Raw genomic sequence first — 15,912 nt, 5'->3', positions numbered from 1 at the left:
AACTTGGAGAGGTATATAAATGTGTGTAAGCTTATCTCACATAGGAGCTAACTGACATAGAGTGTCTAAGTGACTTGACCGGGGTCATTCAGCCAGTTAGCAGCAGAGCCAATATTAAATGTCAAGTCCATTGTTCTCACTATTATAGTATGCAGTTATTTGTAAATCAGATTTTTAAAAAATCAGGTCACATTGAAAATGTCTTAAAGGGAACTTGCTACTTAAGAAATCCTTTGTATATACATTGCAAAAAGTACAATAACTCCTCTAATTTACATTCTAAAATAGTCTCAAGAGTGTCCTGAGTTTATATTTATCTGATCATATAGTAAAAAGTTTTGTTCTTTTTAAAATAGATTTTCAGTATTATATGTGATTGAAAAGTATGCTGTTTTTCTATGTGGTTATAGCAGTAGCACAACCTTCGAAAGTGGGACAAACAGTGAAGATGTTAAGAAAGCCAGTGTTCTACTGTTGCGTAAATTGTACATGATGATGCAGAACCTTGGACCCCTTCCTAATGATGTTATACTTACTATGAAACTCCACTACTATAATGCAGGTAGGTGGAGACCTCTAGTCAAATTCCTTCTTCAGTGGTGAAGTAAATGTTTTGGATAAATAGAAGGATTTTGGCAATCATTTGAAAGAGATGTCTGTTGTTACCCATGAAAGATTATGCTGACTTGTTCTCCTGAAACTCAACAGTTTTCTCGGTTTTCTGCCCTTTTCATTTTGCAGTGACCCCACATAACTACCATCCCCCTGGTTTTAAAGAAGGGGTAAACTCACACTTCCTGCTGTTCGAGGGGAAGCCTGTAAACCTGCAAGCGGGATTGGTCTCCACTGGCTTTCATAGCATGAAATTAAAAGTCACAACTGAGGCCACCAGAGTGTCTGATTTGGAGAACAGAGTCTTTCAGGAGAGCAGCACTACAGAGATCGCCCATCAGGGTCTAGACTGTGATGAAGAGGAAGAGGAAGAGGAATGCAACAATCACGTAAGGCAAAGCTGTAGCGACTGTCCATTGCTTCAGTTAAACCCAGTTGACATTTTTCAGTTCACACACAGGTCATATCATAGTAACAGGATCCAATGGAGTGTGCCGGGTGTAAAAACTGAAACAAAACTAGCCCCTAACCTCGAGTCTTTATTCTAAAAAAGCTATTCTAAAAAAACTATCTTTGAGAAGGAAATATACTCTGTTAGATGAAGTGGTCCATGGCTAGGAGAAAAAAAGACTTTCTAATATACTTCTTTTTATAAAAGGTACCCATGAATTTAGGAAATTTTGGATTTTCTATAACTTATAAGAGCATATTAAACATTTAAAAATATTATAGGTGTTTATTCATACTCACTGCAAGTATAAGTAAGTTCTTGATTACTGGGGTAGAAAATTGTTATGGATAAACCTAAGTCAGAGTGCATTCATTTTCACTGCTGTAGATTATTCTATTCTTGACAGACATTCTTTCTTCCTCTGCAATTGTTATAAACATTCATGTATATACCTCCTCGTACACATATGCAAGAGTGTCTCCAGGGAATATACCAAAGAGTTCTAGGACTTGCACATTTTCAACTTTATTAGGTAATGAAAAACTGTTCTCTAAAATGGTTGTACCAATTTATGCTCCACCAAAAGTGGAGGGAGTGCTGTACATTATTGTCAATACTTTTTTTTTTAAGTAATACTTTAAATTTTATTTATTTATTTATTTATGGCTGCATTGGGTCTTTGTTGCTGCGCGCGGGCTTTCTCTAGTTGCAGCGAGTGGGGCTACTCTTTGCTGGTGCGCGGGCTTCTCATTGCGGTGGCTTCTCTTGTTGGGAAGCACAGGCTATAGACACGCGGGTTCAGTAGTTGTGGCTTGCGAGCTCTAGAGCGCAGGCTTAGTAGTTGTGGCGCATGGGCTTAGTTGCTCTGCGGCATGTGGGATTTTCGCGGACCAGGCCTCGAACCCATGTCCCCTGCATTGGCAGGCAGATTCTTAACCACTGCGCCACCAGGGAAGTCCCCTTGTCAATACTTAATTTTACCCAAGTTTATGTTTTCTGCCTAACTCCTGGATGTAAATGGTAATGCTTCATGATTTGATTTTGATTTGCATTTCCCTGATTATTAATGAGTTTAAGCATCTTTTCATGTATATTGGCTGTTCTGGTTTTCTTATGTATAAAGTAACTGTTCAAGTCTTTCATGCATTTTTCTATTAGATTATTTATCTTTTCCTCATTGATTTAAAAATATGTTCTGAATAGTAATTATTTTTCATTATTTATGTTGCAATTTTTTTTCAGGTTTGTGGCTTGTCTCTTCACTTTCTTTAAGATGTTTTTTGCTAAAGAGAAGTTCTTAATTTTTTTTTTTGAGAAGTTGTTAATTTTAATGTAGTCAACTCTTTTCCTCTAATATGTGCTTTTGGATATTAAGAAATTCTTCCTTATCTGAGTTCATTTTTAATATTCTCCTCTATTTTGTTATAAAAAATTTAAGGTTTTTCTTTTTACATATTTATTCCACTTGGAATTTATTTTTATTTGTGGGGTAAGGTAGACCAGACCCCTTTTACATTTTAAAATCCAAGTATAATATACATACAGAAAAATACATATATCATAGTGATACAGCTCAATAAATATTCACAAACTGAACACCAGGGCTGGGATGAGAGTGAGGCAAACAAGGTAAGAGTGAGTACCACCTTAAATATTACTTCCTAGGTTTCTTGTTTGCCTCACCCCATTCCAGCCCTAATGAATACACATGTGAAATCAGCACCCAGATCAAGAAACAAAATACTACCAGCACCTTGAGAAAACTCAGTCTTACTTTGCAGTCACTGTTCTACTCAACAGCAGTATCTCTATCCTGGCTTCTATTAGCATAGATTAGTTTCTCTTGTTTTTTATTTTATAGATGTGGAATCATGGAGTATGAAACATTTTTTCACTGCTTTGAACATGTCTTTTAGTGAAATACATACACATTTCTGGAGGGAATAGATTTACTAGGAGTAGAATTGCTGGGTCACAGGATATGAGTACATTTAGCTTCAATAGATACTACAAAACAATTTCCAAAGTGCTTTTGCCAATTTACACTTCCATCAGCAAGTTTTGGTTGCTCCACATCCTCATCAACTGTTGGCATTTTCCATCTTTTTAATTTTAGCCATTCTGGTGGGTGTGTAGTGGTAGGTCATTGTGGTTTTAATTTGTAGTTTCCTGATGACTAATGAAGATGAGCACATTTTCACATGTTTATTGGCCATGTTGGATGTCCTCTTTCGTGAAATGTCTTTTCAAGTCATTTGTCATTTTTCTATTGGGTTCTATTGGGTTTGTCTTTCATTCTTATGGATTTGTAGGAGTTCTGAATATATATTCCACATATAAGTCCTTTGTCAGATACATGTATTGTGAATATCTCTTCAACTTTCTAACTTGCCTTTTTACTCTCTTAACGGTGTATTGTGATGAACAGAATATTAATTTTAATATAGTTCAACTTATCAATCTTTTCGGCTATCTTCGGCAGTTTTTATTTAAAATTTTTTATCCACTCTAAAGTTTACAGAGATGTACTCTATGTTTTTCTCTAACAAGGAGAAATAGCTGCAGAAACAGAAGTGATTTTTAAAATTATAAGATACCTCCATGAATAACATCATACCAAAAATATAAATAACTGACCTTTCTCTCCCCTATCTTCAAGTATTTATATATTTTGGTGTGACGTTATTCATGGAGGTCTCATAATTTTAAAAATTGCTTCTGCTTCTGTAGTTATTTTCCTGTTTTTTTATCTGGTATTTATTTGTGCCCCATTCATTTTTCTTGGTTAGATTGGCCCCAAATCAGTATTTTTTATTACTCTTTTCAAAGTCATCTTTTTTTTTTTTTTGCGGTACGCGGGCCTCTCACTGTTGTGGCCTCTCCCGCTGCGGATCACAGGCTCCGGGCGCGCAGGCCCAGCGGCCATGGCTCACGGGCCCAGCCACTCCGCGGCAGGTGGGATCCTCACGTACCGGGGCAAGAACCCGTGTCCCCTGCATTGGCAGGCGGACTCTCAACCACTGCGCCACCAGGGAAGCCCTCAAAGTCATCTTTTAGTTGTGCTGATCTCTTCTGTTGCTTTGTTTTTCTATTTTGCTCATGTTTTGTTTTTATCTTTGCCTTCTTCTATTTCTCTGGTTTGGTTTTGTCTCCCTTATTCCAAACTGATCTCTCCATCAATATATAGACATATATATTCTACGAGTACCTCGAATTCAGTATCAAATGGAATTTCAACTTCTTACCAAACATGCTCTTCTTCCTCCCAGGTTCCTTATCTTTGTATTTCATTAAAACTTTACCAAGCAGCCTGACCAGGAATGTGTTCAACTCCTATTTTCTTCTCACTTTTCACAGCCTTTTGGTTGCCATTTCTGTCTGTTTTGTATCTGAAATACTTCTCCAGTCTGGCCCTATTGCCACTGTACTGATTCAGGCTGTCATCATTGCTTTCTTGGTGAAGGACAGCTGAGCCTCCTAACTGAGTCTCCCTGATGACAGCATTGCCCCTCTAATTTGTCTTCCAGAGTGCCAGAGAGTGAGGGTACTAAAACTATGATGATCATTTTCAAATATTTCAAGTTGATTTATTTTGTGTAATTTCAAAGGTCAGAATGAGAGCCAGAAAATGAAAATTACATTGGCTGGGTGAGGTGTGCAGAGGTTGATTTTGGCTCAAGAGAAGGAAGAACTTTCTCTTAAAAAAAATTTTAAAGCAATATCATAATGATACTAAAGTAATTTAAAAAGCAGTGCAAATCTTCCAGCTGTCCTACCATCCCATCCCATCACTACTGTTTTCTTTCCTTTTTTTTTTTTTGGCCACACCACGGCATGGGGGGTCTTAGTTCCCCAACCAGGGATCAAATTTGTGCCCCCTGCAGTGGAAGCACAGAGTCTTAACTGCTGGACTGCCAGGGAAATCCCTGTTTTCATTTTTATATTTTCCATCCCATCTAGTCTTTTTCCACAGATATACATATTTATACATGATTTTAATCATGGTATAAATATAAATTTGTTTTATTGATAATTTTATACTTAATATTAATTTTATAACTATGTCCTACCTTACTCTTCATATTTTTAATTTTAATGAACTTTTTTTTCCATTTAGGTATTATACCATTTTCCTACATTAAATATTTAAGTTAATTCCTGATTTTACTACTATAAATGGTGTTGTAATAAATACCTTTGTATGTATGGCAGAATTTTCCCTTATTTTCTAAGGGTATAGTATCAGGAGTGAAATTTACAGAGCCTGAAAATTTGTATAGCTCTCAAATGAGTATTATCATTTTCCAGAAGCTTCCAGCTTCTCTACCTCCTCAGGATGGATTTTCTAAAAAAGACAACTACTTGATAAAACTGACTGTCTTGAGAAGGGTGAACGCTTTGTCGACAGCTGTGTTCAAGTACAGGTATATACTATGTTCAAGATAGAGTACAGATGATTGTCTCTAGGGTGTTGCAAGAGAAAATCATGATTTAGGGGGAAGGTTGAACTAGACTGACCTCTGAGGTCCCGTCCATGCTAAGATTCCCTGGGTTATATTTTGAATTCCTATTAAGAGAATAATGCCCTACTAAGCACTGTGAGGAAAATTAAGACATATAAAATATAGTTTCTACCTTTGAGAACTCTAGCTGAAGAGACAATATCTACATGATATAAAGAAAAATAATACTGGAGAGTATATGAATGATAGAAATAATATTAACTAACAATACTGAGCATGATACTCAGGGCTTCACATGTATTATCACTTTAAATCTTCCCAGCTATTTTATGAGGTAGATTCTATTATTATCCTGATTTTACAAAGGAGAAAACTGAAACTTAGAGAAATTAGCCCAAGGCTACAGATACAGTGAATAAGTAGCAGTGCCAGAATTCAAATCAAGGCAGTTGAACTCCAAAGCCTGTGCTCTTAGGATACAGAAATAAAGGTAAACTGGCACTGTGTGGGAAGGTTTCATTGAGTTGATTTTATGGATACATCAGTTTGATTGGCAGACATTAGGGCAGAGGACGTTCCAGGCAAGTTGGAAATTACAGTGTGGTAGCATCAGAACTTCTGTCTCTATGATTTGGAATTCCAATTCTGAACCTTCCACATCTTTTCCTGTATCCTACCTGGCTTTGCTGAAATCTCTACTTTTCATAAACTTTAACTCAAAGATTTTTAAAAGCTTTTTTAAATAGTAAAATTTTTCTATTAAAATATAAAGTTTACAAAATCTTGATAAAAACAGCTTATACTGCTTTTTCACCAGTGATCCATAGTAAAGAAGTAATTTAACATAATCATCTTGTGAGGTTATTGTAAGATTGAAAAAAATATTTTAATACAATTTTCTTTTTCAGGTTATTTCTTATCTCAGTCACAGAAAGACAAATATAAAAGATTTCTACCAGTAGTTGAAATTATTCAATATTTGTACTCTTCATTTTCTGGTGTGATCCTTAAGATCTGAAGAACAATGTAAAACTGAGATCATAGTTTGGCAATGGATTCAGAAATGATTAAAGGAGATAAACTTGAAATTTAAAATTTCTTAGATGATAAGAACTCTTTTTTTTTTTTCCTTTTTTTCTTTTTTGCGGTACGCGGGCCTCTCACTGTTGTGGCCTCTCCTGTTGCGGAGCACAGGCTCTGGACGCGCAGGCTCAGCGGCCATGGCTCACGGGCCCAGCCACTCCGCGGCAGGTGGGATCCTCCCGGACCAGGGCACGAACCCGTGTTCCCTGCATCGGCAGGCGTACTCTCAACCACTGCACCACCAGGGAAGCCCAAGAACTCTTTTTTTTTTTTTTTTTTTTCAAAATTTATTTATTTATTTATTATTTTTGGCTGTGTTGGGTCTTCGTTTCTGTGCGAGGGCTTTCTCTAGTTGCGGTGAGCGGGGGCCACTCTTCATCGCGGTGCGCGGGCCTCTTACTATCGCGGCCTCTCCTGTTGTGGAGCACAGGCTCCAGACGCGCAGGCTCAGCAGTTGTGGCTCACGGGCCTAGTTGCTCCGCGGCACGTGGGATCTTCCCAGACCAGGGTCCGAACCCGTGTCCCCTGCATTGGCAGGCAAGTTCTCAACAACTGCGCCACCAGGGAAGTCCCCAAGAACTCTTAAAACCTAACTCCACTTGGAAAATAGGACACAGAACCCAAGTAAAGAGACCAAGGAATCCCAGGACGAAACAGGGTTATGTAGAACTGTCTGAAAAACCCTGTCCCAAATGTGTCCTTATTTTATCTACCTCTGCGACATCTTCAGGACAGGTCTTACTTCCTTGTAGGGGTGGTTTAAGCTTAAGGCCTTAGGTAGTAAGGACACACAAACACAGTGGCACCTCACAGTACTCTGTGAAGTTGGACCTGTTTTCTCTGTTTCAGTCAGCTGGACGGATAGCAATAGACATATACACTAGAGAGAGGCTCTTGGACAGGTTTCTTTTTTTTTTTTTTGCGGTATGCAGGCCTCTCACTGTTGTGGCCTCTCCCGTTGCGGAGCACAGGCTCCGGACGCGCAGGCTCAGCGGCCTTGGCTCACGGGCCCAGCCGCTCCACGGCATGTGGGATCCTCCTGGACCCGGGCACAAACCCGTGTCCCCTGCATCAGCAGGCGGACTCTCAACCACTGCGCCACCAGGAAAGCCCTGGATAGGCTTTTTTAAAGAATTCACCTATATGGTGACAATAACCACATGTTCTGGAATTGGTTGTAGAATCTTATTTAAATTTTATGCTAAGTTTAAATGCTGAGGGAAAAGTACTTCTTTCTAATAGAGGTACTTAACCCAGGCTCCTTAAAGGACTAGTAATTACTGATACATCCAGACAGCTATAAAAAGATGGAGAGCTAATGTTGCACATGTCTATTGTAGAGACTGATGGTCCTAGTTTATTAAGACATTACAGCTCTTTGGGAATTCGTATTTTTATCAATTTTTAAATGGGGATCCATAGGCTGTACTTTTCTAATTTTCTGAGCTTTTTATGAGTTTTGTACCTTCAGAAAGGGTTGCCTTTTCTTTTTGATGAAGTCCACAAAATAATACATATAACAATATATGCCTTTTTTTCCCTGCGTGAAGGCCATTTTTTTCCCTGTGTGAAGGCCATTTCTTACCTTTTGTGCTAACACATTTGATTAAAGTGTAAATGATTTGTTTTTGAGAAATTAGAATGTAAAGTACATTGGTGCCAAAGTAAATGGTACCATTTAAGTGTGGACTAGAAAGATATTTTCTGTAATTTCTTAGAATTGCTTTGTATTCTAGTCAGTGGATTAAAACAAGAGCCTTTTCATTCAGAATCTATTTTCTCCCACTAAACTCTGAACTGAAGTTTTGCATTTTTGAGGTATAGTCTCATGATTTTCACAGTATTACATCTCTTGAAGCATATATGCCTTGTTTGATACAATGTAGTGTTGGCAAGAATATCTTAGATTCTTGGAAATAGAGTTGATTATTGAAAACGTTGGAAGAGGCACATTATCTACAGAAAATATTCAGACTTAAAAACCACACATCATTCTCTCTTTGTCATGGGGCTATAGTCCTTTTCACAAAGTTTCTTTTTGTCAAATAGGAAATTTTTTCAATTAATTTTTCTGTTCTGCATTACAGAATATAATTGTTATCCTCTGTTAACCATGAAAAGAGGAATGAAAGTTGGTTGACTATTCCATCAGTCATATAAATCATCTCTTTTTTTAAATGAATCACTCTATAACATACCAGAGAATTATCTCCTTCTTTTGTGAGTGGGAAGAGCCACTCTGATGATCTGTGTATATTTCATTTACATAAAGAAAAAAAGAGTATATTGATATATATATATTACAACAGAAGAAAAGCATAGTGAGTAATCTTAGGTAATAACACTTTGGATGTTACTATTATTAAACCCTAGCATTAAAAGAAGTAAGTTTTGTTTTTTTAAAAAAGGAGTAAGACTGATAATGTTCTTTCTGGTTTAAAAAAATACCTGTAATAATCTGAAATAATACAATGTTATCATTATACTAAAACCAGTGTAATATTAGGCTCTATTTAGAGTTTTTTAAAAAATAAAGACTTTATTGAGATTTAGTCAATTACATACTGGAAAAAATATAATGATAATGTTACTTAATTATATAGAACTATATACAGTTGGCCAATTTTTCTAATACTTGTTATATGTGCTGCTAGTTTTCCATCTGAAGTTACATTGCCTGTTGGTAAACAGATGAGATTATGGTTTGTAACAAACCCAGGCATTGTAAGGAGAGTAATTCTTTTGGTATTTATATTAGGATCTCAAAATTGAGATTTAAGACTTCAGAAGACCAGTCCTTCAGACAGTGATAAAGAGGAGCTAGAAACTGAAGTATATATATATCCTCTATGGAGCCACCACCTCAAATTTGCTTCTTCCTGTATGATGGAGGGCTCCTCCTGCTTTGATAACCAAATTCAGAACAAACAGAAACCTTATAGCTAATGGCACTGGTCTGACATTAAAACAAGTCTGCACTTAGCTCATTGTGAAGAAAGTTTAAAATAATATTCTAAAATATTCTAATCAACCATAAGGTATCAACATTTATTCAGTCAGCAAATTTATATTGAAGCCTATCATGCTTGACTCACTGTACAAAGATAAACACGTCAAATTCCTGATTCAGAATCACTCAGGAGAAATGGAACAAGTAGCTGTTATATAAATAATAATAATAATCAGTATTTATTAAGTGCCTACAAAGGGCTTTATATACACATGACTTCAATTGATCCCAACAACTTTGCATAACATTTTATAGCTGAAGGAACAGAAGTTCATAGACATTAAGTAGCATATCCAATGTTGCCCAACTAGAAAGCATCAGAGTCAGTATCAGAAAACCTAGGTCTCTCTGGCTCCAAAGCTCATCCTCAGTCCATTAAACCTTACATTCATTCATGTAGGAGAGAATGTTAAAAATCCCACAAGAGAGCCAAAATCCTATAGAATGATTAAATTCCACTTTTATTCATGAAGGAATAATGTAACAGACTTGTTCTCCTGTTATAAAAAATTAGGACACTGGGTAAAATATGTGAAGCAACTGTTTTCAGACATTAGATAACAGGAAAGGCAAAACTGTGATCCCTGAGAGAAGAAAAACAAGGTGAGCCTTAAAACTGCACCTTCCATCAGGGGGTTCTTTCTGGACCACCGGTGTGGGAAGGGGGAACCCAAGCAGAGCATGGCATCTTGCTGGGTTGAAGAAATAGACTGGAGTTTGAGGAAGCTGAAGCACCTGGGGACAGAGTATCAGAAGGGAGGGATCTACAGAGAGAAAGAGCTCCAGAAATCATCACTGGCATCCCTTGAGTCTTTTGTTGAATATTCAGCTTCTCAAGTATGGGTTGAAATTCTACAAGTTTGGACACAGAAAACTATTGGGGGAACTGTAAAAGAGTCTTAGAACTCTCACAAGACTGACAGACATTCACCTAACAATCAGTTATGTGGAGAGACCTTGTTGAACACCTGGAACATTCAATAGAGACTCCAGAAGGGTTACACCTTAGCATGAAGGCTAAACCAATCCTTTAGTGAAGGCCTCCAAACTGAATTCTAACAGCTTAAAAACAAGCCTTGAAAGGATCAAGCTTATTTGCCTGCCAAAATAACATTCAACACTTTTTAGAGGAAAACAAAGTCCAAACACTCAACTATGTAAAATTCTTATTGTCCAGAATCCGATAACAATTCATTCACATGTAAAGCAGCAGAAAAACTGACCAATAACCAAGGAAAATTAGTCAATAGAAGGAGACCCAGAAATGCCAGCAATGATAAAATTAGCAGATAAGGACTTTAAAACAACTATTATACCAAGTGCAATAATAACCTATGTTTACACAAAAACATGTATACAAATGTTTATAGTGACATTATTTGTAATCTCCCAAAACTGGAAACAACCAAGATGTTCTTTAATGGGAGAATGGATAAATTTAAAATAAAAAAGAACAAACTACTGGTACCTGCAACATCATGGATCAGTTGCAAATACATCATGCTAAGTGAAAGAAGCCAGCATCAAAAGATTACATACTGTATGATTCTATTTATACAACATTTTTTTCTTGAACAGCTTTATTGAGATATAATTCATATACCATACAAATTGCCCACTTAAAGTATACAATTCAATGGTTTTTGGTATGTTCAAAGAGTTGTGTAACTATCATCACAGTCAATATTAGAACATTTTCATCACCCCAGAAAGGAACCCCATACCCTTTAACTATCACCTCCCTATTTCCTCTTTCCATCTCTCCCCCAAGTCTTAAGCAACCATTAATCTATTTTCTGTCTCCATAGATTTTCTTATTCTGAATATTTCATACAAGTGAAGTCACACAATATATTGTGTTTTGTGACTGGCTTCTTTCACGTAGCATCATGTTTTCAAGTTTCACCCATGTGGTAGCATGTATTGGTGCTTCATTCCTTTTTATGGCTGAATAATATTCCATTGTATGGGTAGACCACATGTTTATCTATTCATCAGTGATGGACAATTAGGTTGTTTCTACCTTTTGGCTATTATGAATAATGCTACTATAAACATTCATGTGGGACTTCCCTGGCGGTCCAGTGGTTAAGACTCCATGCTTCCACTGCAAGGGGTTCAATCCCTGGTCAGGGAACTAAGATCCTGCATCATGCCAACAACAACAACAACAACAACAAAATGAAAAAACATTCATGTACAAGTTTTTTGGAACACCTATTTTTACTTTTCTTGGGTATATACCTAAGGGTGGCATTGCTGGGTCCTATTAACTCTGTTTAATCATTTGAAGAATCCAAAACTGTCTTCTAAAGTGGCTGCACCATTTTATATTTCCCCCTGCAGTGTATGCAAGTTCCAATTTTCTTCACATCCACAAAAAGACTTATGTCACTTTTTGATTCTAGCCATCCTGGTAGGTATGAAGTAACTGGTATCTCATTGTTATGATTTCTATATCTGTAGCAACTAGTGATATCATTGTTTATTGTCCATTTATATGTCTTTCATGGAGAAATGTTTATTCAGATATTTTGCCCATTTTTAAGTTAGGTTATTTGTAAACAACAATAAAAACTGTTGAGGTGTAAAAATTCTTTATTTCCTGGGTACAGTCTCTTAACAGATATATGACTTGGAAATATTTTCTCCCATTCTATGAGTTGTCTTTTCATTTTTGTGATGGTGTCCTTTGAAGCACAATTGGTTTTTAATTTTGATCAAGTCCAAATTATCCATTTTTTCTCTTGTTGCTTATGCTTTGTGCGATGTGTGTATGTGATATCCAAGAATCCTTTGCCAAATCCAAGGTCATGAAGATTTACTCCTTTGTTTCCTTCTAGGAGTTTTATAGTTTTAGCTCTTACATTTAGATCTTTGATACAGTTTGAGAGTCAATTTTAGTATATGGTGTGAGGTAAGAATCTGACAGCATGCTTTTGCATGTGGATATTCTAACACCATTTGTTCGAAAGACTGTTCTTTCTCCCTGAAACGGTCCTAGTGCTCTTGTCAAAATCAGTTGACCATAGACAGGTGGTTTTATTTCAGGACTCTCAATTCTATTCCATTAGTCTATGTGTCTATCCTTATGCCAGTACCACACTGTCTTGATTACCATTGTTTTGTAATAAGTTTTGAATCAAGTATGAGTCGTCCTACTTCCTTCTTATTTCTCAGGATTGTTTTGGTTATTCTGAGTTCTTTGCAATTTCATATGAATTTGAGAATCAGCTTGTCAATTTCTATAAAGAAGTCTGCTAGGATTCACATAGGGATTGCATTGAATCTCAAGATCAGTTTGGGGATTAATGACATCTTAATAATATTAAGCGTTTTGATCCATGAACATGGGATATTTATCCATTTATTTAGATTTTCTTTAATTTCTTTCAGCAATGTTAGTTGCACAAATCCTGTTAGCTCGTTTCTCTGCAGAACCCTAGATAATACACTTGCTGAACTTGTTAGTTCTAATAGTTTTTTAGTGGATTCTTTAGGATTTTCCACATACAAGATCATGTCATCTGCTAATAGATACACTTTTACTTCTTCCTTTCCAATCTGGATGCATTTTATTTCTTTTCCTTTTGTAACTGCCCTGGCTAGAACTTCCATTACAATGTTGAATAGAAGCGGTGAGAGTGGACAGCCTTGTCTTGTTCCTGATCTTAGGAGGAAAGCATCCAGTGTTTCACCATTAGGTATGTTATTGACTATGGTTTTTGGGTAGGTGCCTTCTAACATGTTGAATAAGTTTCCTTCTATTCCTAGTTTCTTCAGTGTTTTTTTTTTCTAATCATGAAAGGCTGTTGGATTTTGTCAAATGCTTTTATTCTATTAAGATGATTAAGTGATTTTTTTTTTTTTTTGGCGGTACACAGGCCTCTCACTGCTGTGGCCCCTCCCGTTGTGGAGCACAGGCTCCGGACCCGCAGGCTCAGCGGCCATGGCTCACGGGCCCAGCCGCTCTGCGGAATGTGGGATCTTCCTGGACCGGGGCACCAACCAATATCCCCCGCATTGGCAGGCGGACTCTCAACCACTGCGACACCAGGGAAGCCCGATCAAGTGATTTTGATATGATGTTTTACATTAATTGATTTTTACATATTAAACCAAGCTTGTATTTCTGGGATAAATTCCACTTGGTCATGGGAGATTATATATATATATTTTTTCCTGAATTCAGTTTGCTAAAATTTTGTTAAGGATTTTTATGTCCACATATATAAGAGATATTAATCTATAGTTTTCTCTTCTTGTGATGTCTTTGTCTGGTTTGGTATCAGGATAACATTGGCCTCATAAAATGAGTTGGGAAGTGTTCACTCCTTTTCTATAGTTTGTGGAGAGTTTGCATTAGTTTTTCTTTGAATTAAAATAAGCTAGCTGGGTCTGGGTTTTTCTTTCTGGGTAGTTTTAAACTTATTATTAATTCAGTCTCTTCACTTGTTACAGATCTATTTAGATTTTCTATTGATATTTCTTCTTGAGTCAGTTTTAGTAGTTTGTGTCTTTCTAGGAATTTATTATTTCAGCTATGACATATAACTGGTTGTAGTACTCCTTTATACTGCTTTCTTATATTTTTGTAAAGTCAGTAGTAATGTTTGCTGTTTTATTTATTTATATTTATTTATTTTTGGCTGCATGTGGGCTTTCTCTAGTTGTGGTGAGCGGGGGGCTAATCTTCATTGTGGTGCACGGGCTTCTCATTGCAGTGGCATCTCTTGTTGTGGAGCACGGGCTCTAGGCACACGGGCTTCAGTAGTTGTGGCATGTGGGCTCAGTAGTTGTGGCTCGCGGGCTCTAGAGCACAGGCTCAGTAGTTGTGGTGCACGGGCTTAGTTGCTTCCAGGCATATGGGATCTTCCTGGACCAGGGCTCAAACCCGTGTCCCCTGCATTGGCAGGTGGATTCTTAACCACTGTGCCACCAGGGAAGCCCTGCTGTTTTATTTCTGATTCTAGTAATTTGAGTCTTTTCTCTTGTTTTCTTGGCTACAGGTTTGTCAATTCTGTCAATCTTTCAAAGAACCAGCTTATGGATTCATCAGTTTTCTCTATTGTTTTTTGTATTCTCCATTTCATAAATTTCCAATACAGTCGTTATTACCTTTCTTCTGCTTGTTTTAGATTTAGTTTGCACTTTTCCATCGTCTTAAGGAGGAAGTTTAGGTTGAGATCTTTCTTCTTTCTTAATATAGGCATTTACACCTATTAAATTCCCTCTAAGCACTGCTGTTTTAGCAGTGTTATGTTTTGTTCTGTTGTGTCTTCTTTTTTATTAATCTCAAATGATTTTCTGACTTCTCTTTTGATTTCTTTTTCAACACATTGGTTATTTAGGAGTGTGTCGTTTAATTTTCATGTATTTGTGTGTTTCCTCGATTTTATTCTGTTCTTGATTTCTAACTTTATTCCACTGTAGTCAGAGAACATACTTTTAATTATTTTTATCCTTTTAAATTTATTTGAGATTTGTTTTATGAGTTAACATATGGTCTTTGCTGGGGAATGTTCCACATGCACTTGGGAAGAATGTATATTCTGCTGTTATTGGATATAGTGTTTCATAGATGTCTGTTAGGTCTAGTTGGTTTATACTATTTTTCAGTCCTTTTATTTCCTTATTAATCTTCTGTCTAGCTGTTCTACTCATTACTAAAATTGGGGTATTGAAGTCCCCAACTGTTATTGTTGAATTGCCTGTTTCTCCCTTCACTTCTGTCAGTTTTTGCTTCATGTAATTTTGTGTTCTATTGTTAGGTGTGTATATATGTATATATGTTTATAATTATTTTATCTTCTTGATGCATTGGCCCTTTTATCATCATAAAATGTCCCTCATTATCTCCAGTAACAATCGCTTCCTTTTGATGGGATTGTTTAATCCATTCACACTAATGTTATTATTATTATTATTTTAAAGTCTTTATTGAATTCATTACAATATTGCTTCTGTTTTACGTCTTGGTTTTTTGGCTGTGAGGCATGCGTGATCCCAGCTCCCCGACCAGGGATCGAACCTGCACCCCCTACACTGGAAGGTGAAGCCTCAACCACTGGACTGCCAGGGAAGTCCCTAATGTTATTATTGATAAAGTAGGATTTATGACTACCATTTTACTTTTCATTTTCTATGTGTTTGTTTTTTTTGTTCCTCTAGTCTCCTTTACTGCTTTATTTTGTATTGAGTGAATATTTTTAATGAAGCATTTAAAATTAAACATTTTTTCACTAAATTTTTTGGTTTTTTAATTGGTTACTCTATCATATACATCTTAACTC

General features: G+C 36.6%; 1 protein-coding gene across 2 annotated transcripts in view; it reads left to right on the top strand.

Moving 5' to 3' along the window:
* HORMAD2 (HORMA domain containing 2) overlaps positions 1 to 15,912 on the top strand; it is a 74,823-nt gene that overhangs the window by 25,178 nt on the left and 33,733 nt on the right. Inside the window, exons 9-10 of one of the 2 annotated variants that reach the window (XM_032603029.1) lie at positions 411 to 562; positions 742 to 1,001. In XM_032603029.1, coding sequence (XP_032458920.1) covers positions 411 to 562; positions 742 to 1,001 — 412 coding nt within the window. The remainder of the gene's footprint in view (positions 1 to 410; positions 563 to 741; positions 1,002 to 15,912) is intronic. The other variant, XM_032603031.1, reaches the window with a different exon arrangement.

This window comes from Phocoena sinus, chromosome 14 (genome assembly GCF_008692025.1).
Source record: "Phocoena sinus isolate mPhoSin1 chromosome 14, mPhoSin1.pri, whole genome shotgun sequence".
NCBI classification, from domain to species: domain Eukaryota; kingdom Metazoa; phylum Chordata; class Mammalia; order Artiodactyla; family Phocoenidae; genus Phocoena; species Phocoena sinus.
Note: the sequence above shows the minus strand (reverse complement) of the source record. Positions and strands in the feature narration are given on the sequence as shown.